The 25,808-nt window shown below is 39.1% G+C and overlaps 1 protein-coding gene across 19 annotated transcripts in view; it reads left to right on the top strand.

The window, feature by feature from the left end:
* Window positions 1-25,808, top strand: part of SVIL (supervillin) — a 114,527-nt gene that overhangs the window by 84,412 nt on the left and 4,307 nt on the right. For 11 of the 19 annotated variants that reach the window (XM_009275175.2, XM_009275171.2, XM_009275165.2 and 8 more), the window contains 20 exons: window positions 374-451; window positions 7,085-7,235; window positions 9,928-10,017; window positions 10,100-10,186; window positions 11,247-11,424; window positions 11,694-11,866; window positions 13,129-13,284; window positions 14,040-14,176; window positions 14,692-14,839; window positions 14,958-15,103; window positions 15,978-16,153; window positions 16,254-16,398; window positions 16,734-17,010; window positions 18,183-18,209; window positions 18,912-19,063; window positions 20,264-20,369; window positions 21,196-21,403; window positions 22,078-22,211; window positions 22,837-22,992; window positions 23,395-23,538. In XM_009275175.2, the coding sequence (XP_009273450.1) occupies window positions 374-451; window positions 7,085-7,235; window positions 9,928-10,017; window positions 10,100-10,186; window positions 11,247-11,424; window positions 11,694-11,866; window positions 13,129-13,284; window positions 14,040-14,176; window positions 14,692-14,839; window positions 14,958-15,103; window positions 15,978-16,153; window positions 16,254-16,398; window positions 16,734-17,010; window positions 18,183-18,209; window positions 18,912-19,063; window positions 20,264-20,369; window positions 21,196-21,403; window positions 22,078-22,211; window positions 22,837-22,992; window positions 23,395-23,538 (2,869 nt within the window). The remainder of the gene's footprint in view (window positions 1-373; window positions 452-7,084; window positions 7,236-9,927; window positions 10,018-10,099; window positions 10,187-11,246; window positions 11,425-11,693; window positions 11,867-13,128; window positions 13,285-14,039; window positions 14,177-14,691; window positions 14,840-14,957; window positions 15,104-15,977; window positions 16,154-16,253; window positions 16,399-16,733; window positions 17,011-18,182; window positions 18,210-18,911; window positions 19,064-20,263; window positions 20,370-21,195; window positions 21,404-22,077; window positions 22,212-22,836; window positions 22,993-23,394; window positions 23,539-25,808) is intronic. The other 8 variants (XM_009275179.2, XM_019471001.1, XM_009275169.2 and 5 more) reach the window with 5 other exon arrangements.

The following is a 25,808-nucleotide window of genomic DNA, read 5'->3' as shown; positions in this document are numbered from 1 at the left end:
GCAGAATTACTCACATTGTGGTTGACGTGGTTCATCAGTTTAATGGTGCATGAAAACAAAGACATAAAAATTATCAGCATATGAAAAGTGTATCTTCTGGCTGTGCTGTTTCGTTCTGTGTTGAGTTGTAGTGATATTGTTACTAACTTGTTTAATTCCTGCATGGAATGGCTTTGGTAAAAATGCTGTTGTATTATGACAACATTTTTGATCTCTGGCTTTCCAATAGGGAAAACATTTCTAGAAGATTAAAAGATTCAGATTTACTTCATTTTAAGAAATTAGGGGAAGATGAGTTATTTCCCCTCCATCTCCATTTCTGATAGTCCAGTTCTTTTCTAATTCCTTTGCTTTGCTTCTGTCCTTGTCATAGGAACCTGTATATGCTTCTACTTACTCTCCCGTTATACCCGCTCTCCATAAATTTCATCCTTTTCTACCCATTAATCAGGTGAGCAAAAGTCTGCACAATTTAAATGCTCAACAATTTCAAGTAAGCACATTTTGACAGGTTTTTTTTTTAGAAATTAATAATCCTCTTAAGTGATTAAGCAGCTTGGTAAATGCTGCTTTAAAGAAACATAGTATTATGCCACTATGCTGTATACTCTTCAATATACATTCTGCTAGTGTTTCTCTTACGGTTGCTTTTCTAAAAATTCTCTATCTGTTAGACTATATAGGTGAGAAAGTAAATGAAGGAGACATTATTGCATTCATTATAACACTGAAAACTTGCAAGTTTTTAAAAAGGGTATATAAAAGGAACAATATGTAACTGCACAGCATTTATTTTAGAATACAATGCTGCGTACCCTGACTTCTCTGTAAGTAATGCACATATACAATGTAAGACATAAAATCATCTAATGTATTGACTGTAAAGAACAAGCTGCTTTTGTTCAGAGGTGGCTTTCCTGTAGTGCTTTTCCCTAGTCCCTGTCTAAAGGATTTTTGCCTTGGCACATCCTGCTTCTATTCTCTGACTGTCCCATCTTCCTGCTTCTCTCTCGCTTTCTTCCTTTAAGGTCTGTAGTACTAGTTTGAAAGAATCAAGCTCTCTAATTTCTGATGAACGTCATCCTTGGAGATGGAAGGTGAAATGCTGTATAAACTTCCTATTTAATTATTGGATGGAGGATTAAGACACAAAATTACATTCAGATCGAAGATGCATATTCCCAAAGCAACTTGTGGCAACAGAGTTAACTTTGTGTTTGCTTGGGAATAGAGTTCTGCTGCTGTTCCAGTAAATGTTAGAGAAGCTTCATGTGAAGGTTCCTCAAAATCATGTCCATACCTCTGCAATTCCATCATAAATAATTTGAAGAACTTACTTATGAAGAATTAATAGATAGTGAGAAAGACAAACTTTCTTCAGCTAGAGCTAGATAACAGGATTGTCTTTGAGCAGAAGTAGAATACTGGATCTTGATCTGAGCAAACAGTACCTGTTTCACATGATCAGAGGTAAAAAAAGCAAAGGCAGGAGTGGGCAAAGAAACAAGTTGAAGAAAACCACGAGAAAACAAGGAGAGTTCACTGGAAGGTCTCATTAGATCTATGCAAATCTAATTCTGCTTTATTACACCTCCTTGTCCCTTGCCTCCCAGCTGAGATCTGTGGCTGTAGAACTGCAAGGAGTCCATTGGGTTCTTCATTCCCACACAAGATACAGTGTATGTCGCATGTGGGGAGCATTCTGACCAGCATGCGTAATGGAGGTGAATCCAAGGGGCAGATATTCACTGCTAGAACAGAGGACAATGATTATGGCAGAGGCTCTGGAACTACAATAAAAATTTTGACTACTGATATTTACCATTTCTGCATTCACTTTCATAGCTGTTTTGGAGGATGATCTTTTACTCTGAATTTTTTTTAATTGAATATTAGATTTGGGGCTGGTAACTGAAATGTTTTAGTGTTACCTCTTCTCTGTAAGCTCTGGATTTAATACAGCTTTATTACTATTTACTTCAGATAACCTATTCATTTTGTTGTGACAGAGTTCATCAGCTCTATGTATCTAGAAGGTAGATATATAGTCTAACTTAAAATAATATCCCTCCAGTAGTGAGAAGAGGTCCTTCAGTGGGCTGTTCATCCCATCTATCTTAAAAGGGGAACACCCAAAAAGTCTTCATCTTTCCATTGACCGTGGTGAGCTACATCCTGCCCTCTTAGAAAGCTGCTTCCTTCTAGCATAGTGTCAAGGTGCATACAGATTTGTTTGGGTTTTTTTCTGGCACAATAAATTGTTTTGTTCTTTGCACCAAACATGAGTTGAGTATGTTCTATTTTGCTCAAACCACTTTTGAACAGGAAGATGTGTATTTGCATTTGAGTTTTCTCCTTATAACAAGATGCATCTACAGTTGCAGAGGAAAACAATGCAGAAACTCTTCCATACTTGTACAGCTGTTGGATTCTTCTTGTGCTTTTTTTGTCTTAGGAGCCTAAACCAGAGAAGTTACTTGTATTAAAAAGCAAATGGATACTTTTTGAATTCTTCTTTTATAACATTGGTTTTCAGTGGATCCACCTTTTGAAAAACTCCCCCAGGTAGGGGCAGTCTTGATCTTCAACATAAAAAAAAATGAATTCTCTTATTTCTTGCATCAAAAAACAAAACCAAACCCCAAACAACAAACCAGCATGCTAACAGACCACTCTCAGTTGTGTTCTTGTGACCTAAAGGGGACACTGCTTGGACTGGAAAATTGTAGGGTACAAAATGGAGCATTGCCTAGATGCGGGCCCTTCCTTAGCACGAACTGACACTGCAGAAGCAGTGGAGTGCCTGTGCGTACCTTCAAGAAATGTGTTGCAGTGCTAGAAAAGACCAATATCATCATCCAGACTAGTCAAGCAGTGGGAGAAAAGTAATCCCTGTTTCTAACTGTTCTTGCATCGAGTCTGTAACTTCTTCTCAGACTTAAAACAGATCTTTTAGAAAAATACACAGTCTTTATTCTAAACTGTCAACATACAGAAAATTCACTGCAGTATTAAGTAATTTTTCATGTGTAATTACTCTCACTGGGTAAAACTTAACTCTTAACCCTCTCTTCAGTAAAAATAAATACTCATCTGATTTAATGAGGTAGATTTTTTCCAAATCTTGAAAAAATATTTTAGCCCTTTCCTGAAACTTTTCAAAATTGTCAGCATCCTGGATAGAAGTGTAGAGGCCAGAAATGGATGAGCTATTGCAGTAGAGATTATATGTTCAGAACAACTGTTCCATGGGAATTTTTCTCATCTTTTTCTGTCTTCCTAATTGGCTGGTTTTTGCTTGTTTCCCTTTTCAAATAACATTTCTCTTAAAAGCCTCGTTTACCAGATTTTTCTGATAACCTTTTTTTACCCAACTATGTAATTATTTCTTCCTTATCTTCATCACTCTTCTGTATGTTGGTGTCATCCTGAGGGTGTTCTCAGCAGAACTGTATCTTTTTTCCACGTGCATGAAAACATTTTGATCAAAGTTGGGAAGAATCAGATCACTGCATGGCTCTTTTCTGTTTAGAAATAATTTTTCAGTCAGTTAACTAGTTTGCAGCCTGTAAGCTGCACTGGTATTTTTATATTGCTCAGAAAAACCTCAGAATGTCATCTGTGATTAAGTCAAATATATTAAAGAAATCAGAGGTAACTGTGTTAACATATTTAATCATACTTGATCTCATCAAACTTACCATTTTGATTAAACCTGTTTTCCATAATGACATGTGGAATGGCATTAATTACGCGCCTGTGCTTTGATTCTTTATTGATTGTCTTACAGCAGTCTTCCCATGAGTGTCTGGAACAACATACAGCTTGTGTGACCTGCACCTACATGCTTTAGTTCTACTTCTTCTAAATATTGTCCCCATCTGAGCTTTTATCAGTCCTATACATTTTCCCATTTTCAAAGGCTTTTTTTTACAATCACCGCTTGTGTTTGGGGCATCTCCTATTCCAGTTATTTCGTGTTGTTGGATGCCAATTCATCTGATCCTTTTTCTGTTTCACTTCATTTTAGGAATTTATCATTTGTCTGAAATGAGCTATCAGTGAAAACATGGATGTATTTTTCATGACAAATTAGGATATTTCATTGAATGTAGCAGCCTTTTTTGTTTAATGGAAAAATAGCATTGGAGCTGTTGTCTTCCTAAGCTTTTATTTATTCCTCATACACTGAAATAATTCTTGTTTTGGCTTTTTATTGGGGTCTTTAGCTCCCCTTATCAAAATGTCACAGTTACAAATTTGAGATTTAGTCTTCTTCCATATCTTAATTTTTTTTTTTACTTAGAGATAAAATTTGCGCTTAAAAGCTTGTCGGCTTTTACCTTTCTTGACGTATTTTCTCCCAACCACAATGTGCTTTGACCAACTCGTTCCTCAAAAAATGCTGTCATTTGGCAATTGTGAAGGCTTTCTAAACTACTCCCAATTACCAGGTATAATTGTTCTGAAATTTCTTTTGACAGTTGCGTTGGCTCATGTTAGTTTTCCAGCTATAGAAAATTATTCTTTCTTTTAAGCATCACATATACTTTTATTTTTCACTAGGACTGTTACAGTAAATTAAATGGGTTAGGGGTTGCTTGGTGTCTATTCAGGTTATCATCTTTTTTAGTTAATCTGTTTATTAATAGAGGAAGGTGGGAGTCTTCATGCATTAGGAAGAGATCTAATATGGAATTGCTCTGAGTTTTGTAACATACACATCCAGTCTGATTTTGTTTTTTTAGGAACTCCAAGGATGTTTTGCCCAACAGAGCAGCTTGAAATCTTCCATTCAAAAAAAAAAAAAAAAAGATTGTTTCTCCAAGGATGTTTTGCCCAACAGAGCAGCTTGAAATCTTCCATTCAAAAAAAAAAAAAAAAAAAAGTTTGTTTCTACCGTTAGACAGCTACTTACTCTCTTTTGTCCTTTGACAAGGCTCCAGAATTACTTATGATCATTCTTACAGTTTACGTGTGGAGTGATTAACACATACGCATTCCAGGTCTGTGTCTTCAGAACTTCCAGTAGCTCTGCAGACTCTGGAGCTTCAGGTATTTGCTGGAGAAAAAAAAAAAAAAAAAAAAGTTTGTTTCTACCGTTAGACAGCTACTTACTCTCTTTTGTCCTTTGACAAGGCTCCAGAATTACTTATGATCATTCTTACAGTTTACGTGTGGAGTGATTAACACATACGCATTCCAGGTCTGTGTCTTCAGAACTTCCAGTAGCTCTGCAGACTCTGGAGCTTCAGGTATTTGCTGGAGACAAAGTTCAAAATTAAGCCCCCTGTCACTTAAAAAAAAAAAAAAAAAAAAAAAAGAATCCAATGAGACTACTTCTTCCTGCCTCTCCCTCGCTTCCCCTCATATTGTAATCAAAGTCAGCATCCTCACTAGGTTAAAAGTATTTGTTTTATGTATGAAATTTCACTTGTGGTTTCATTAGGTATATATTAATTTCCTGCCAAGAACAGTATGTTGCTGTGGGGTTTTTTCTACCAGCTGTTCATCCCAGAGGTGCCTGTGCTTTTGACATTGGAATGGGTAGCGACTGGGGGAAGTGAACAGAGATTACTTCCGGTGTTTTTATTTAAAGTATTCAAATGCTTTTACAGCAGGGGAAGCAATATTGAATAGGCTTGCATCTTGTTATTTCTATTGAACATTTCAGAGTTCTAGGGAAAAATCAGAGGTTTTTATCTTGATTATCATGACTTGCTGTCATAGTGTCTGGCTGCCCAGCTATCTTTCCTAATAAATTAAAAGCAAGTGTTGCTGCGGAGGTACATGGAACCAGAGGAAGGAGTGGAGAGCTCTCATGTCCTAGTCCTTGTACAAGCCACTTCTTGGCATGTCCTTACTCTTCTGGCTGATGGATACTGTTCCTGGTAAATGCTGAAAGCTGTGAAATCTCTATGTCGGTGTGTCCTCTGCAGTCACAAGAGTTTTTATATAAAGTGACTGATTTATGTAGTCTGTTTGATTTTAAGAAAAGAAATAAATAAGAATGTCTGGGTTTATATCTCTTACTTGTATCTTAAAATGGAGAAGAGTGTTTACTTTATGCTCACAAGCTTTTGGGTCCTTTTTCATTTCCCCTTTGTGGTTGTATGAGCTACAGCTGTGATAAAGCTTTAGATTTTCATGTGTTTTTTCAATTCTAGCAGCTAGGTTATGAAGAAAAATGCCAAATGGCACACAACTTGGAAGTAATTCTAGAGTTGACAGTCCCACGCACTAAAAATACTTTTATACTTTATTTCTATGCAGTATAATCCCTGAAATGTTGCTACATTTTTAAGATAAGTGCATTGAAGCAATATTTCTTTGGCCTGACCTAGCTACAGCAAAATATGTAAATTCAGTTGCTTTCCTATTTAATGTACTGTCGTCAATCCTTTGTGTTAGGAGGGCACTAAGATACTTAGTGCTCCTAACTGCTTCTAATCACTCAAGCTGTTGGCTGCTACCCTCTAAAGCAAGCGAGGAAAGCTGAGGGTGACCTAAAAAAAAAGGGAGGTGATCACAGTCATTGGAAAAATATGACATGGGAACTGAAGTGAGCAGCTTCTGGAGAGATAAGGCTGCTAATTCTGCCTGGAGAATTGAGTTACTGTAAGAGAGTGATTCAGAAATCACAAACTGAAGTTACACTTCTTCATTGTTATTCCCTGTGCCACCTGCAGATTTGCACACTTGAAGACATCTGCTGAAAATCAGTTTAGTGATCTCACTAGTGTAGCAAGTCATGTTCCAAAAGAACAAGGTCTGGAAAATTGTATCATATGCAGACTAAATGGTTTGCTTTGCTTAGAGGGATGCCATTTGCCTTGGCTGGTAGTTTCAAGAAAAGGTCAAAGAGCATAGACCAAAACTTTATCTTCACAGTGTAATGGGGCAGCAAAACAATGAAGCTTCTCAGGGTCAGGGCCACTAAGCTGTGTCTGTGACTTTCCTTTCGTAGCTTGTTCTGTTCTTTTCCCTCTACAGCTAGCAGCTGAAATGTTCAGCCAGTCCTTTGCTATATCCTGGTCAGTTTATCTATTTTTTAAACATCTCTTTCTCTTTTCCCCAAAAAAAGCAGAGAATGGCGGAAAACCAGGAGAGTCAGATGACCATTGAAGAAAGGAAACACCTGATTACAGCTCGAGAAGAAGCCTGGAAGTCCAAGGGTAAAGGAGCAGCCAATGACTCCACGCAGTTCACCGTAGCTGGCCGAATGGTGAAAAAAGGTCAGTGATGAAATGATCCTAATATAAATAAGCCACTGCTTATCTGTCTAGTCAAAATAAAGTCAAGCTAAAGCTATGCAGAAACAGTATCCGTGTTTAGCAAGAGGAGGACTGTTTATCTTCAACTGAATATCTCGTCATGAGGCTGTTCACTCTAGCTTCTTGTGGCCGTTGGTATTGATGCATTTCATTCTGCACTGTTGCACTACCATCCAGTTATTACTGGGCTCTGTTTGCTTGGTGGTAGTCAATCACTTGAACAGTCATACGTTCCATTTTTCCTTCTAATACAACCCAGAGGGCACAGTTGGATTACTCTTTCTTATTTATTCTTCCTTTGAAAACCCAGGTGCACTGTCTAGGGAAAAGTTGTGAAATCTAGTTGTTGCTATTGCTGGCACTTCCCCCACTCCTAGGATCACTGGGAATACTTAGCAAACACGTGTTATCTTTATGGATGCTGTTTTGGACAACAACTTGAAATGTTGTGTTTGGCTGAAGAAATCACTGAACAGATTTCTGCATAGAACCAGGGAGTAGAAATGATAAGGGAGCAACGTTGACATTTTTGGGACCTCTTGAATTCAGTCACTGTTTCCAGATGCAATTATTCTTCTGAAGTGGACAGGAGTCTCTGAAGGCTTTATATGGTAGAAATATAGCTGTTCATGCAGTACGCTTGGGAAGATGATAGCTTCGGGAAGAAGGCACCTAAACTGATCTCTTGTGGTTAATGAATATTAAATTTTGTTTTGTTAGAAGAACTTGGTTATTAAACACAACAACAATGAACCTGGAGTTAAATGACAACCACCAAAAAAAAATCATTGTGGGGTGAGGGCAGTATTGCAACAGGGAGTAACTCCATTTGCAATCCAAGCCACATTCTGTTGGCAGATAAACAGATACATGGTATTAAGAATTACATCTATTAGTAACATATTTTAGCTGCTGCTTACATTGTTTTACTGCTAGAAATGCCAGTGGTCAGTGTTTAAAGACTAACCTATTTTGGAGGGTCGCCAAGAAAAAGTGTTCAGTTGTCCACAGACTGCTTTTTGAGATTTTTTTTTTTGCCAAATAGATTGGTCTTTGGAAAGGAGTAGAAGGTGATAGCATTTGCTCTTCTTAATGGGAAAGAAAAATACCTTGAAAGGATCTCTTTAGGTGCTGCGATCATTCTTTTGGAGAAGCAAGGTAATCCAGTGACAGTGGCATCAATAAAAGTAGCCCAAGTGGGATTTTATTCAGATGTGTGCTATTTTTGTTGCCTAAAAGAATAAATTATCATGATGAGTTTTTAATTTAAGAGATGATGAGAAAGCAATGCAAAATTAAATCCTTGTTATATACATGTGCACAGATGCTGTATTTTAATTGCTTCTTATAGATGAAAATTTTTCAGTCCTAACTGGAAGGTGATCCTTCACTAACATCTGAAGCAGTTCTCAATGTGGTCTTGTGGATTAAGTCCTGGGAGAGCTGCTTAAGAGCTGTGTCCTCTGAAAAACATCTTTATGAAGGCTTTACCAGTTGACTTAAAACCTGCTGGAATTTTGAGTCTCTTAGGTAACAGGGAAAGAATTGTTTGTGGAAAAGCTACTCAATTATATTCTAAATCTATCTTGTTGTTTCAAAATTATGACTTGCTAGGAGTTGCATTAAAGATAGTGGAAACGTGGTTAGTATATATTCTCCCAGCACAGTATCGGTTTAATCTGATCAAAATAACTAAAGGCTTAAACCTTTGTGGCTCAGTAATTAGTAAGCTGTGGCTAAGTGGAAAATAGATATTAGAGGAAAGTTTAGATGTCAGTTTCCCCATTTACTGAAAGTCTATGCAACAAGAGGTAATAGATGCAATTCTTTGCTTCAGTATGCTTTTCTACCTAATAAAAAACACGAAACCTATAGAGTGCCATTTCTTTTACTGGGGCAACGTAGATTCACATGAAAAGAACTAAACAAAAATCATCTTATTTTATCCACTGGGTCCAGAATGAATTGCTTTATGATAGTTGCTGAAAAGAAGGGAGGAGAGTACAACAAAAGGAGGGAGTAGTGCTTGATGTGGTGGGGACTCTGACTTCCATTTCTACTTCCATTTCCACGTATTCTTAAAAACGCAACAGGGCCCAAGAATTACTGCTTAATCCAGGGACAGCATTCACAGGTCAGATGCATCCTGCTATGTGTATTAATAGAGATGGATTTAAATTAAAAAAGGGGGGTGAGGGGGTGAGGGTGGTGAAGGTGCCAAGCAAGATCTTGGTAGTTTCCCTGCTAACCATATCTTTTTGTTCAGAACAGTTGCATGTTTTTAAAGTGCGGCTTGTGGTAGAACTGGAGTCCAAAATGTAGACTAAGTGAACTGCTGCTACCTTGAAAACAAGCAAAATGACTGTATTCAAGAGAAAGCATGTATCTTGTGTTAGCTTGCTTACAGAGACTTGGAAACAAAGTTTTGTTCTTGTGAATGGGACAGTTTCTGAGGCTGTTGTTGATTTAAGGAGCAGGCAGGGCAGTACACTGCCATCTCTAATACAACAGTTGTGGAGGCTGGGAAAGTTTGAAGGACTGTAGGAAGTGGCCTGGCTTGTCTGCTTTCCCCTAAATAGCTTCCCCTGTCATCACTGTTGGAAACGTGGGCTGACCCAGGACTGCATTTCCTATGTTCTGTGTTCTTACGCAGGCCTGGCTTCTCCAAGTGCGCTGACACCAGTAGCATCCCCTTTCAGTAACCGGCAGAAGTCTACCACTCCAGTTACAAAGCCCTTGGAAGGTAAGGAATAAAAATGGCTGAAATACATTCAGGCTTTTTTACTTCCTGTCAATTAACAAGTTTTACTTTCTGGTTTGCTTAGAAATTGAAGCCAGGCCTGATATGCAATTGGAATCAGATATGAAGCTTGACAAGTTGGAGTCGTTCTTGGGAAGGCTGAATAACAAAGGTTGGTAGAGTTAACCAAAGGTGGCAGTGTATCCACTCTCCAACTTCAGTAAATCGCTTAAAGTACCTCTTAGTTAAAATATCTGGTAACAGAAACTGGGTATTTCTTTGTTCAGACTGCACTTATTGATCACACAGTTTATTTTTGTGATTCAGTCTTTGCTAAATTTTAACAAAAAAGCCTTATGCTATTGTATTACAAATGTACAATAGAATCAATCACAAATGCCAAAATAACTTTCTTCTTTCTCTACACACAATGTACACGTTCTTCTTGAGAGCAAAATTTCTTAAAACCACACAGCCAGTCTGAACCATATTGCCATACACAGTGAAACAGTTTGAAATGTAGTTTAATCTTATTAAAATCAAGATAGGACACTAAGCTGCTCCCAAGCACAATTCATTCACCTTCCTGCTTTTTTTGAGAACTGACTCTCTGTAGCAGCTCATAGTTTCCTTGTACAGCTTGTTGGCTACTTACAAAGCTGTCTAGAGTTCTCTGGTGCTTCTATCTCATGTGTCTGTCCTCCATTTGTAAGACAAAAATCCTTTTGTAATTTGTAGAGTGTCAAATACCATAAACAAACATATTCACATTTCAGCAGAGGAGGCGCTAGCATAGGATAATGATTGTGCCGTACTCACTAGTCTGAAGTAGTGACTTTTCCACTTGTAGTTCTAGTAGATCTTTTCGAAGGAAGGAATTATGTGGTTGGAGGCAAGATGGAATATACAAGACCATAAAATGCTTATATCATCCTACCAAAACAACTCATTTTTTATAGTACCTAACTTTTTATTCAGCCATATTTCCCATGTAATATGTAATAAAGATTATTGCATATGAGTAGCAGTTACAGTCCGTTTTTTTCATCAACTGACTTTTCTACCATCTCTCCTTCAAACTCCATCCATTTAAAAAAAAAACAAACACAAAACACCACCACCACCCCAAAAAAAACCCACCCCAACAACTACCAAACAAGCCATGTTTACCTGTTCTAGAGTTAGAAACTCTAGTATGATTATTTATTGGGTGAGGTGTTGTTTTCCTACAGTTGCTGGGATGCAAGAGACAGTGCTGACAGTTACCGGAAAATCTGTGAAAGAGGTGATGAAGCTGGATGATGATGAAACGTTTTCCAAATTTTATCGCCATGTGGATTTCCCTTCATCCTCCGTGCCTTTGGACCTTGATGAGGACTTTGATGCCATCTTTGATCCTTATGCACCAAAGTAAGAACTATATTTTTCCCCCATTGTTATGAATGCAGACATAGGGATGGTGGTCAAAATGTTCAGCTTTAAGTCATCTTGTAGATACCTTAGTACTGGGCATGTCCATTTCTTCTACACGTTTCTGAAATCACTCTTCTGCCTGAATCAATGAACTGATCCTGATTTCCTAACAAATGTCACATCCAAAATCAAAGCGTATCTCTTGTCATTAGATGATTCTGACTAGGAAAATTAACTGATGATTATAAACACTGCTTATTTTTCAGGTTAATATCTTCTGTAGCAGAGCACAAACGTGCAGTTAGGCCTATGCGCAGAGTCCAGTCCTCAAGGAACCCCTTGAAAATGCTGGCAGCAAGAGAAGATATTCTTCATGAATATACTGAACAAAGACTGAATGTTGCCTTCATGGAGTCAAAGCGAATGAAAGTAGAAAAAAGTAAGCTAACAGGATGATTTGTACAAGACACTGTCTTGCTATTTTAATTAAAAACAAAACAAAACAAAAAATCCCAATACAAAAACCACAATTGAAGGAATGGAACATATTCTCTGAGAGGCAATAAATTGATTGAGGTATAAGGTTGAATGCACACTGTCTAGGAGGTCTGGAGAGAAGGGCATGTGTGACTTCCTCAGGGAAAGCTACCTACAGCCACCTCCTGTGCGTAGGTTTAATTATTTATTTTTAGCACAGTCACCTTGTGCAGAGAGAGAGAGTGCCACTGCACCTGCAGGGTGAGGACAGGAGATCAAGGAAGGCAGATCTAGCGTTATGTTATGCCAGGGCGGGAGAACTGGCAAGAACAGATAAAACTTTCGTTCAGGTACACTGGCCTTAATTTTGGGTCTTAGTTTTCTCTCAGAAACTGTAACTAGCCTTCTTGACTCTGAAGGATTAATTTCCATAAAGGATCAGTGCTCTGTGGCAGGGCTTTGTGTTTTACTTGTGACATTGCTTTCTCCTGACAACGAGACGGACAGCAAGAGACATTATTGTAAAATTTATTCAAAGGTTTGTCAAGCCACTTCTACCATTTTGGGTACAAGTTCTCCTTATTACATTTGAATAAAGGGAGATCATCTTTAAACATTGCCTGTATTGATGAAAACACTAATTATATGTGTAATACTTTGTTGCCATTTGATGAGAAGCATTTCCCTGAGTTATAAATTCATAAAGTGCTTTGTCTTTGGTTGAGAAATAAGCAAAAGTAGCCAAGAATTTAGGCTTTTAAGTTTACAGTAAAACATGACTAAGACTTTGAAATATAAGTGGCTGTTGCATCACTGGTTGAGACAAATTTGAAGAGAATTTCAGTTAATTAGCCTTGGCTACTCTGCTGTCTTTTATCATCAGTCAATTATAAGGCATTGAAGATTTACCCAGTACTTCACAGAATATTGGGTAAGACATGTTACCTAGCAAAGTTGGTATTTCTGCCAAATAACATAATTCTGACACTGACAGTTTACTCTTGGATGATATCTAGAAACTTAGGTACTACTAAACCCACAAAGCTTTTGGGCTAGCAGTTAATCTGAGTTCAACCTGATTTTGCTGTTGGTATTGAGAAAGAGAAAAACTGGAAATAATGGGGGGAAATATTTTTTTAATGCAACAACCAATTTTTTTTATAATTTTGTCCTTTTTTGGGTTTTTTTTGTGTGTTTTTTCTCTAACTTCTTTCTATGTACAAGTGTCTACAAACTCAAATTTCTCAGAAGTAGCACTTGCTGGCTTGGCAAGCAAAGAGAACTTCAGCAACGTTAGCCTGCGGAGTGTTAATCTAACAGAGCAAAACTCTAATAACAGTGCTGTGCCATACAAGAAGCTAATGCTGCTGCAAATTAAAGGTATGCTGGGACTGCTTTTACTTTCCATACATAATAGGCTGATTGTAACATATGGGAGTTGCTACCACAGTTGGATGCTTAGCTTGTTCTAGATCTCCAGCTCAAGATTTATGTCCAGAACCTAAAAGAGTAGGTGAGAACCGTGTGACGAATGCAAAAATCTTACAAACAGGTTTGCATTGTGGCCACTGGTGCTTGTTTTCCAAGGAGAAAACAGAATATTTCAGGAATTCTAGCCATCCTCTGTGGAAATTTTTGAACTGTCCCATTCTTCCAGTGCTCAGTATAACTTGGAAGTGACATGACAGTGTTCTTGCTCCACTTCCCCTTACGGTGCGTAGTAATGTATCTGATTCTGCAAAATAATAGCTACTTTTTTGGCTAAATAAAATTCTTAAAACTTTTTACTGCCTACAGACACTGTGCCATAGATTCACTTAAGCAAATGTAAAGGATTCTGGAATTTGGCTGCTGCCTGCCATTTACTTAATTCATTTCTTTCCAGGACATAAAGTTGTTAAAGTAAGAACAGGAAATAATAGAAATATTAGTTGATAGGAGGCAACTGGTTTTTTTGCTTCCTGTGAGTAAACCCTTTTTCCACAGTAGTAGTCTTTTAATTCTTATTTAACAGTCTGTTTCCATATATTTTGCTAAATGTGCTGGGATTGTTTGTATTTCATTCAAAACAAATTAGATCTTGGCATTTGATAGCAGTAGTCAAAGGAATATAATTAGCTTTGTTTTCTCTTTAGGAAGAAGACATGTTCAAACAAGATTAGTTGAACCAAGGGCCTCGTCACTGAACAGCGGAGACTGTTTCCTGTTGTTAACTCCACATTTCTGTTTCTTGTGGGTAGGAGAGTTTGCAAACGTCATAGAAAAAGCAAAGGTTAGTATTAGTTGGGTGGGTTTATTATTTATTTTTAGAACTGTCGCAGCATATGTCTCTGATGTAACTGAGCCTTGGTGCCAGTTGTCTCAAAAAGTGGCATGTAACTGATAGTCAGTGACAGATAGATATGCAGGATTCCTGTAAATATGTTTTAGCCTGTGCACTGAATGAAAGCTGACATAGGAGTGTGTAGGTTGTGAAGCTGCAAGAGAAAAGAGGATATCCTCAGGAAACAGATTTGCACTCAAACAAAAAATAGTCTGAATTGCAGGATGTCCTTTTTATTCCCATGTTCATTAAGATCAAGTCTTGTTTTAAGGCAGAGGAAAGAATGAATGTATTTCTGCGACATTTTCTCTAGTGTCTGTTTATTTAGTGCAACAATTAATAACCATTTCTCCTGCTATTTTCTCTATTATATCCTATCTACTTTTGCCTTCTCCCTGAACAAGATATGCACAAGTATTCCAAAGACTTAAGCAATCCTGTTCAGATAACTGTTAATCTCTTAGGCTTCAGAACTTGCAACTTTAATTCAGACAAAGAGGGAACTTGGCTGTAGAGCTTCTTATATACAGACTATAGAAGAAGGAATAAATACCCATACCCATGCAGCCAAAGACTTCTGGAAACTCCTTGGTGGACAGACAAATTACCAGTGTAAGCATTCTTACAATATCTCATGTTTTATCACAGTAAAATAGTTGAGTCGGTTCTCTTTAGTAAAGGTAGTTGGATGTTAAAAGTTGTTATTATTTTTGACAATCTTTTCCTTAAGCTGCTGGAAGTCCTGAAGAAGATGAAATGTATGAAGCTGCAATAATAGAAACAAATTGCATTTACCGCCTCGTAGAGGATAAACTCATTCCTGAGGATGACTACTGGGGAAAGGTGCCAAAATGTACCCTGCTACAACCAAAAGAGGTATCGTGCCACTTACTGCTCCTGTGGTAAGTGCAGGAACATACAGCTGATAACGACTTTCAGTAACTGCAAATGCTCGTGGACGGGCTCACTGAAAATTGGATCCTCTGTGTTTCTGAAAAGCTTCTGAACACTTTGCTGTCTAGAGTGTGCTGCAGGTCTCAAGAAATTAGATCATGTTAGTCTTTAAAGTGAAATATTATTTTAGGAAGTGTAAATCTTTTTGTCAACAGTGGCTTACTCCAAAGTCATGAAGTGCAAAACCAGGTAGCACTTCGGAAAAACAAAACAAAATAAAAACCTGTTTTCCCTTTCAAGCATTTTCATTTCTATCCTTAGCAGACTTTTCCCTTTCAAACAAACATTTCACCCATATGAGTAGGAATGAGAGCAGATTTCCAAAATAAAGATACGATGCATTTTCTTGAAAGTATTGAAGTTGCTCCCTGTTTGCTGAGCCAGTTACCCACGCTGTATGTTCTGTCAGCCTTCCCCAGCTGCAGGACAAAGCATAGGTCTAAACGTCAGTGAAAGCTGCTCTAACTGGACAGCAATCAGTCATGCAACAGAATCAGGTTTTTAGTAATAAGAGCTCTCTAATCTCCTAGTGACCTAGCTACCACCTAAAGACATACCTCGTAGCATTCCCCATACTTTCTTCCAGTCCTCCTCAACAATTAAACATCACAGGGCAGACCACTGCCCTGGCCTTACTTGCATTGCAGTGCTAGTTGTTAGTGTCACTGCAGAAACTCAGATATTTGGAGGAGTTTGTGTTCAACACGCTGTCAGCTTGCAGCAGTAGGAAACTGGAGGATCAGGGTATCACCTAACCTAATAGTAGGTTGTTGTTTTGGTTTGGTTTGGTTTTTAGGTGCTGGTGTTTGATTTTGGCAGTGAAGTATATGTATGGCATGGAAAGGAGGTTACTTTAGCACAAAGAAAAGTGGCATTCCAGCTGGCAAAACACTTGTGGAATGGCACCTTTGACTACTCCAATTGTGACATAAATCCTCTGGACCCAGGGGAATGCAATCCCCTCATACCCAGGTATCAAAACTCGAGTTTAGTCTCATTGCAGAAACTTAGTTTTCTTGCCCTTATTTCACAGTGTTTAATTTGATTCTACTTCTTTTGTTCCCTTGTACAGAAAGGGACAAGGACGCCCAGACTGGGCTGTGTTTGGCAGACTCACAGAACATAACGAGACCATACTGTTCAAAGAAAAATTTCTTGACTGGACAGAGCTGAAGAAACTCAATGAGAAGAACTCTAGTGAATCCCTTCACCAGAAGGTGCATATAATAAGCATGCTAGGTATTTCGAACTAGACGACCTAGCTGGGATGGAAGCCAGGGAAGCTTGTTCTCAAAGATCCAGAGCACTTTCTTTATCTTGCGGTCTTTGACCCAGGGGTCAGAACATCACCACCTACAGTGAACCCACAGAGTTGCTTTATGTTAGTGCCAAGCAGCTCAGTGAATACTGCCAAGGTGGCTTTGACAAGGCATCAAATGATGACAAGATATTAAAGTTCTGAAATATGCAGGAGTCAAACTGTTTGAGTGGAACTGTGGGGTAAAAAGAAAAAAGCTATGCTCAAAGAAATCTCTTCTGTGTTTTTTGACAGGAAGAATCCAGATCTGACTCTAAACCATATGATGTCATGCTAATGGTAGCTGTGCCCCAAACGACTGTAGGCACAGTCTTGGATGGAATGAATATTGGCCGGGGCTATGGACTTGTAGAAGGAGAAGATGGGAGGCAGTTTGAAATTATCACTGCATCTGTGGATGTCTGGCACATCCTGGAATTCGATTATAGTAGGCTGCCTAAGCAAAGCATAGGGCAGTTCCATGAGGGAGACACATATGTGGTGAAGTGGAAGTACATGGTGAGCACTACAGGTTAGTGAACAATTCCATTTCATCCTGCTGAAACATGGAGAAGTGCAGCTGAAACCACTGCTGTTAGTGGTGAGATCCAGACCTAGACTTCCTTGAATGTGAAACTGTTTTAAAGGTTAGAAATGCTAATTTAGCCTTCCTAGGCCATTAAGAAGTAGAGCTTATTATTTTATTTTGTTTAAAAGAAAGCATTAAAAAAAAAGCTATAGTTATTTTTCATACATCAAATGTAATACTGTCCATCTCTGCTTTTACCCAACAGTGGTGGTGTACGTATTCACAGGACAGCTCATTAAGCCAGAATTGTGCCCACAGCTTAACACCAAAATAACTAGGCAGCTGGACTAATGACAGTGGTCTGAATGTCTTGCGAGAGGTAGGCGTAGCAACAAGGAAAGCCTTTGCTGGGTAATAGAGAACAGTAACAATGACAGGAAAAGCCCTTGCCAACTCATTGCCCTTGCTGTCCTTTTTGCTGTTTCTGGTAACCCTTTGCTATGGGTTTCAGTCTCAAGTGGAAAACTTTAGCAGTGTTCTGACAAAGAGTCTAAGAGCAGCAGGTAAATGTTGAGAATCAGTCAGCTCGGTATGCTCATTGGAACTCTCCCTTCTGACACTAAACTAAGAATAGGTGGCTTTTGTGGTAAGTAAAACAGAAATAGTCTAAAAATGATTGTTCCAAATAGGAAAATATTAAAATTGGTTGAAAGCAGAATAACAGCTATACAGCTTCAGGCTTTTAGCCAAAAAATATAGGTAGGTCTTATTCAGGATCATTGAGTTCAGATACTGGCAAATCCAAGAAAAATACATAAGCTTGTAAGTCTTCAGAGAAGCGGGTAACACTAATACTGAACTGTAAACAGACTCCTAATCAAAATGGATGAAAATATATTCCATCACTCCAAAACAGAATAAATTTTTATGTAGGAGGCAGTACTTTTATGGGCTGAATGTACAGATAAGAGTAAAAACCATATATTTTAGAAGTGGCTAGTGGTTTGAGTATTCTCAACTTGAAAAAAACAGGATGCTTTCTCCTAAGTATTTCAGTTGGATGCTGCTCAGCACTGCTGAAATCAAGGCAGATGTTTTAGTATTTTTTTAAGAATCTGGTTTAAAGCTCTTGGGTTTTTTTTAAATCTTTGATTTATTTCTATCTGTTTATTCAGTATTCACTGGAAAGAGTAAAATATTCCGTAAGTGGCTGGTTTGTTGGACACTTGCTGTAAACTTTATTTGCTTATCGTAACAACTAAATACCAATCCTTTTTTTAAAAAAAAAGAGTTGCTGCTAACCCACTTTCCAGACCAACATGAAATACTGAGTTAATTTTAAAAAATAAATAAATAAAGCTTACCTAATCCTAACTTTTTTATGACTGCAAAATACTGCTTTGGTGTTCTTTTGTTCTGTAGTTTTCCTTTCTAATATCACTTTACCAAGAAAGACTTTTCTTTTATGCCTGTGGCTTTCTCAGCTGTTGCTGTTTCCAGTATCACTCAGCAGCCAGCTACTCTCCTGCTGCCAAAGAACAGTGTGTAATGTGGAAAATGAGCCATAATGCACTCTTCTGGTAACATAACTGGACATACCATTTCACATGCAAATTGGCTCAAGTGATGTCAGTTATTTTTCTCCAGATAGGACCAGTTCTTTCTACATCTCTTTCTCTGGCCAACACAGGCATCTCTGCATGTGGGCTTACATCCACCTGATGAGACACTGCCAACTTTGCACAGGGCCATACTGGCTTGGAGACCTAATGTCCCTCCAATTGGACATTTTATCTTTCCTGTTCTGGACGGGATAGTGCTGAGCTGGCAGATGAGATAAAACCACGTGCTGTTTAAACCTATAGCCAGAGTACTTTCTTCAGCATGTGCTTTCTGTTTTGCAGTTGGAAGCAGGCAAAAAGGAGAGCAACAAGTAAGAGCTGTTGGAAAAGAGAAATGTGTGTATTTCTTTTGGCAAGGAAGGCACTCCACGGTGAGTGAGAAAGGGACATCGGCACTGATGACAGTGGAACTTGATGAAGAGAGAGGAGCACAGGTGAGCTTCCTACAGACCTAGGTGGCAGTCCTGGTAAGACTTGCCTGCCCAAGTAGCCACTAACAGTAAATGTGGGTGATCTTTTTTGCCTCCTCTCTTTCTGTAAAGGTCATCTTGCCAGTACAAATAGCCATCCCTCAAAATTACTTTGGCTTTATTCCAACTGCTAGAGACACATAAGCTCCTTTATGGATTGTCATTCCCAAATCCCACTTCTAAAGATGATATTTCTGAGAACGGCTGAAGAAGAATGTCTTCCCTCCTCTCCCTGCAGGAATAGGTGAAGCACAGTTAAACAAATTTGTGCCTTCCCTTCCATACATGTTCAGATAACAGGACTGTCTTCCTAGTGCTGAGAGCAGAAGCACTTTCTGCCAGGCCAAGGCATGAAAATACATTTGAAATTTTCAATTTGTTTACTCTGTAATTACGGAGTAGATTGCCTTGTTTTGCAGAGGTTCTAGCAACTGCAGATACAGCTAGTTTGAAGCTCAGAGGACAGGCTAGCTTGCTTTGTCTTTAAGTGGAGTTAGGCTTTGCTGTGGCTTGTCTGTTATCAGCACACAAGAAGGGAGGTTTAAAGTTAGTTTCTGTACCTTGATAGTGCTGTAATTAGTTTTTTAACAGCAGCGTAGACATGACTAGTAAGACAGGAGTTCACAGAGGAGGTAGACAAATATGCTTGACCCAGAGTGTGGGATGCTGTGCAACGTAGCTGATTTAACAATTGGCTATATCAGTTTCATAATCAAAATGCAATGTTTAAGGAGCAAAGAATATGCATGTTGTCATGTAAACCAGTTTACAGCAAATTGTGAACCTACTTCAGTTCCTACATTATCTCATAATAGTTTCAAAGAATATCTGGCAAGATGGCCCAGTCCTGTAAAGAATTCAAATAATGGTTAGTTTAAACTAATTTAAAGTTTATTTGGTGTTCCTTGTTCTCTGAAACTCTTGATTGTTGAATCCCAACTAGAGGTTTCTTTTAATATGCAGCTCGCATATGAAACCCATTGCATGCAGATATTAATTATTTATAATTATTTAAACAATAGTCAGCAGTTGTAAAGTACAAGGAAAGCCATCTTCGTGGGTGGCCATAACTATATAATTTTTAATAATCCATAGAGACTAGTTTTCCTGAGTCTGTATACTTGCTTCATTTTTTTAATGAAGAGTGGTGCTTTCAATTTCCAGGTACAAGTGCTTCAAGGGAAGGAACCGCCATGCTTCCTGCAGTGCTTTCAAGGAGGGATGATTGTGCATGCTGGAAGAAGGGAAGAGGAAGAAGAAAATGCACAAAGTAAATTACTGTTAATTAAGAGCTTCTGCTCCCAAATCCTTTTTTACCTATTGTGAAGGGCTTTGAATTCAGTCTCAGCTACCATACTCTGTAGAAAAGAGAAATGGGTCCCATGAAACCCAGGAGACAGCTTTGTCATGCTTTGTTTGGAGGTAGTTTTTCCTCTTTGAGCTTAGAATGGATTTTGTCACCTAGAGCAAGCTGACTTTATTGTATTGATATGCATATAAATGGTTCTAGTTGTTTTTTAATTAAGCAAAGTGCCTGTTTGCTTTAAAATATGTTCTTTTCTACATAGTCTGGGCAAAAGCGTATTTTTATGAGCAGTTCTCCTGCTCCAAGGAGAACTCTAAGCTTTTGTTACCCATTCATTACTTTCTGCAACGTATTCCTTGAGTGCTGCAGTTGAGGTAGGAGAATTTCAGTGCAGGTGTAGCTTGGACATGTTCCAGTTCACATCTGAATGTGACCTCCTGTGCCTAAGGTGCACAGGAGAAGAGGAGCTGAATAGAAGGACTACTGTATTTGTTTCCCTTTTTTTCCTGTATGAAACAGAGCAGAAACTTGACTCTTCTGCTCTGTTAAGCTCTTCAGCTCTTAGCACTTGTACTCTTGTAGCAAGGTTTCATAAGGCATCTTTTCTGCAACGGGGTTTCTCAAGTACTGTTAGCCAAACCTGATGCTCAGCTAGTTTATTCTGTGACAATATAGGCATGCAATATGTGAAATTAATCCAGTATGAGAACAGCTGTTCCAGAGCAGAGGTCTTGAATTTTCAATCCCATGTGACTGTATAATACTGCTGCACTGTTCCTGTCTGCTCCAGGTGACTGGAGGCTATATTGCGTGCGAGGAGAAGTTCCCAATGAAGGAAACTTACTTGAAGTAGCATGTCACTGCAGCAGCCTGCGTTCCCGGACATCCATGATTGTCCTCAATATAAATAAAGCTCTTATCTACCTGTGGCATGGCTGCAAAGCACAATCTCACACCAAGGATGTAGGAAGAACAGCAGCCAATAAAATAAAAGAACAGTGAGTGTCTAACCTATATTTTGGAGATGTTTTTACAGGCTACCGATTTACTTAAAATAGTCTGCCTCAAAGAAAAGTTGAAATAAATAAAGCTGTCCTCTGAGTACAACTGCAGCATGTGCATGCTTGGTAAGGAGGAAGAATGACAGGTAGTTGATTCAGTGGAGTGGGGAAAACACATGTTCTGTAATCACTTTCACTTAAGGACAAATGCACTTATTCTTCCTACTGTACTAATTACAGTTGCAAAAAAAGTGTCTCTTTCCATTTGGAGGGAGATGCTCAATATCTGAATAGCAAACTAAATCCCAGTAGATAGGAGGATTAGAATCAAGCTTGTGAATAAGGAAGAGGAAATTAATTTGAGAAAGCATGCGAGGAGGACAGCAGTAGTTACAAAAACAGGCAGTGAGAATCCCTACTGAGAACTCATGCGAGCATCTCCTCCACTCTGGGTATGTGATCAGAAATGGTATGAGAATGGTTGCTGAAATTCCATATCTTGCTTATTGATAATTTTTGTCATCATTTTCAAAAAGCCTATGTTGACATGAAGCACGCAACAAGCCTATAGGGTGCTTTTGGGTTCTAATAATGTGAGTGGCCAGCAGGTTTGTGTTAGCTGTGTTTGGGGCAAGAAGGCTGGGTTCACTCTCTTTCTTTGTGTTTTGTAGATGTCCGCTGGAGGCAGGGCTGCACAGCAGCAGCAAAGTGACGATACATGAATGCGATGAAGGGTCAGAGCCCTTGGGATTCTGGGACGCATTAGGAAGGAGAGATCGGAAGGCCTATGATTGCATGTTGCAAGGTAGACCTGCATTCCTGGATTTGGCACTCACATGTTACTTTACTGGTCTACTGGACTGTGAGATTTAATGTAAAGCTTTTGAAGAACTTCTTGGTAGTTGAGATGATCCCTTCAGAGAGATGCTTCCAAAAATCTACTGAGTTAAGTAATACTGTTCTAGGAGGAAAGTGCTGGAAAACGAAGTGTTTCATTTTGTTCTCCCCCTCTTCTGCAGCCCCTCTGTATTCATGCAGCACAGAGCAACAGTAAACGCTGTTACCAACACATTTTGCTTCTCTTCTGAAGGGTTTTAGGAGATCTGCACACGTTCTTGTCCAGTCTTTGCTTTGAAACTGCCAACAAAGATAGCAGGGGGATTGATTTACTAAGTGGAAAATTTGTCAGCTGAAAAGTAAGCTCTCAGATGAGCTTGCTTCACTTAAGCTGCAAACCAGCCAGTTATGAAATGGCTGATAGTAACTAGCCAGGAGGAGATTCAAACTGATGGCAGCCAGCCTTTTAGCTCAAGTTCTCGATTTTTAAAAAAACAGAGAATTTACAGTCACTCTGAAAGTTGAATTTTTATTTTTTACATTCATCTCTGGCATTTTCTATTGGAAATCTTCTTAATTTTTGTTCTTTAAAGATCCTGGAAAGTTTAATTTCACCCCCCGCCTGTTCAGCCTCAGTAGTTCATCAGGAGAATTCTCAGCCACCGAGTACGTTTACCCTTCAAGAGACCCTGCTGTCATCAATTCCATGCCATTCTTGCAAGAGGATCTTTACACTGCCCCACAGCCAGGTATATGCTTTAAAATACTTAAGTAACAAGAAAACAGGTAACTATCCTGCATTGGGCAGTGATTCAGTAACTGTAGTCATTTTTAACTTGCTTTATCACAGGAAAATGTGTGCATGTGATGCTTATAGAGCATTAAGCAATAACAGTAATTTTTCTGTGATAAAAATGCTAAGAACTAATCAAATGTACACGTATCCCAAAAGCTTGCTACAAAAATACGTTGTTTATATCAGAGAATCTGAGTTCAGCTGAGGTTCAGTTAGATGAACAACAAAAACGGGTTGGTAAGCTTTGAAATGATCCTGTCCTGATGCTGACAAGCATGTAAGACTGGGGTTGTTTAGGGGATTCCAAGAACTAATAAGTGGCTGATGATGGATTTGTGATTTTTTGGCTGTGTAGCACTGTTCCTTGTTGACAATCACCATGAAGTGTACCTGTGGCAAGGCTGGTGGCCTGTGGAAAACAAAATCGCTGGATCGGCTCGAATCAGGTGGGCTACAGACAGGAAATGCGCCATGGAGACAGTGCTCCAGTACTGCAAAGGTAACAGATTGCTGTGCCTGGCTGTTCTGAGTGTGTCATACCTTTCCATGCCTTACTGTCCCGAGCTGAAAGGTACTCAGGTGCTTCCCCAGTGGCATTGATAAACATTGGTGTATTTGAAGATACGTTCTCCACTCTTTCTTAGCAAACCATTTGTGTAGCAATGGCATTGTTCCCAAATTGCCAAGATACTCTGATGACTCAATTGTCAGAGGAAAGGCTTTATTTCTCTTCTGTGCCCCCACTGTGGGAGAATAGTTCAGACATTAGATCCCTAAAAGTGAATTCTGAGAACATACCCTCTTAAACCTGAATGCTTTCTGTTTAGTTCCTTTTAGATTTCATAAGCTTCTGTGTATCAAAATGCTGAATGAAGATACTGTTTGCTGATGTAACTGGGTTTTGATTTAGTGGGGGAGGTGGAAAGACTTCGAAGATCAAGAACAAGTCTCACACGGAAACGTGGTCATTGGAAATGCTGGAGCACAGAGCTGAGGCTCTGTGCTCATTTCTACAAGACAGAGTTATTGCCACTCAGTGTGCAGCGATTCAAGCTGCAATTGATGATCATATAAGAGTACACTGACCAGATTATTTTCTGCACTAGTAGTGTTTCCTTGAGACACAGTAATGCTTTCCTCTCACTTCATCTAAGGTTATGTGAGGCTGGGAACAGACCTTGCATCTTCTGATGAAGGATGAATAAAGGCGTGGGGTTACCATCCAGGAAAGATGGCATAAGTAACAGCCATGTTCTGTTAGTTCAGAGCAGTTTCCCACTGTGAATAAGTCACTAGGGCTTAATTGGTGCAAACTATGCTCTCTTGCAAGGAAAGCCTGATTGCTTATAGACCTTCAGACCTCATGATGCCACTGATTTCTTCTGTAGCAAATAAACTTTACAACTTGTGACACAGCTGGTGGTATCTGTCATCTTCTCCTATAGATATTTGTATATATGAAGAGGGAAACCGATACCCTTGTTAGATTCCACCCTTATGAGGATAAGCCGGTCTCTCCGTCCCAATCTGCAGGTCTAATAGGAGTAGGAGCAAGTGTTGTGTTTCTACTCAGTTGTCTCGTGTCACTGAGGGGAGGTGGTAACACCTGGCAGGAGACAGCTGAAAACCGGTACTGGAGACACTGAAACATGACCTTTATTGGACTGCATTATTGCTCTACATGGTTCATCCTCTGGTGTCCCTGGTACTGCCCTGCCAAACAGCAGCATTTGTTTAGGAATGGGGTGCTAAAGACAAGGCAGTAATTGGAAGAGTCGTTGGCAGTGACTGCTGAATTCCTAAAGAAGAGGCCAGTTACTTGTTCTCCGCCACCCCACCCGCAGTTTTTGCAAGTCAGAAGAAGTGATAAGATGCATTTCTTTGAAATCATTTCATACAATGTGCTTCACAGCAGCACATCAGAACGTCAGCATAGAGGAACAGAGCCCCATGCGATGAAGTGCCCAGAGTTGCTCAGCAGCCTAGTGAGAGAGATGGAAGTAAGATTCCAGTCTCAGTGTTCCTGATAAAGTGATGTAATCTTCTGGTAATGAAAATCATGTTTTCTGGCCCCAGCAGAGATGGAATCAGATACACATGCTGAGGTTTGGATACTTTTCCAGATTTCTTGAACTTCATCGAGTTCGATGATGGGAAAAGAGATTAATACCTTCTGCACTGGATTGAATTTGCTGCATCTGAGTTCGATGCACGGTAGAAAGCTCTTCAGTGACTCCTTATGGGTCTGAAGTTTAGCATATGTATCATAGGACAGGTTTTTTTGCTGGGTGCTCACTTTACCGCTGGCCATGACTTTGTAGCAGTTGTGTCTTTATCCACTTTGCCATGGGGTAGTTCTCAAGAGCTTTGGGCTGTGTGGTTGGATAGGTACAGAGCAAGTTTGTTACTGTTAAAAGACCGATTCTACTTGTACTATTTCTATGCTAAAGCTGATGTGAACGTCTTTAGCAGGTTTTTACTGTTCAGACTGTGCTGTTCTGGTGGTCTATCACTTTCATGATCTGGGATTCTGTCAACCACTTCAAAATTTCATTGCATCAAGCTGTCAGGGCTGGCTAGCTCTTTTATGTTTTTACTTATCAAGGTGGAGAAATGGAATTTCAGGAGATACCAATGCTGCTGCAATTATTTTGACTACCAGAATATAGTTGAGTGATCAGAAGCATTAAAACGCTTTTCTCTTATTTTTCTCTCTCCATTTCTTTCCTCATCTATGTCCCTCTCCCCCCCCAGCTCCCTCCCCCCATT

The sequence above is a fragment of the Aptenodytes forsteri genome, unplaced genomic scaffold (genome assembly GCF_000699145.1).
Source record: "Aptenodytes forsteri isolate BGI_AS27 unplaced genomic scaffold, ASM69914v1 Scaffold336, whole genome shotgun sequence".
Taxonomy (NCBI): Eukaryota; Metazoa; Chordata; class Aves; order Sphenisciformes; family Spheniscidae; genus Aptenodytes; species Aptenodytes forsteri.
Note: the sequence above shows the minus strand (reverse complement) of the source record. Positions and strands in the feature narration are given on the sequence as shown.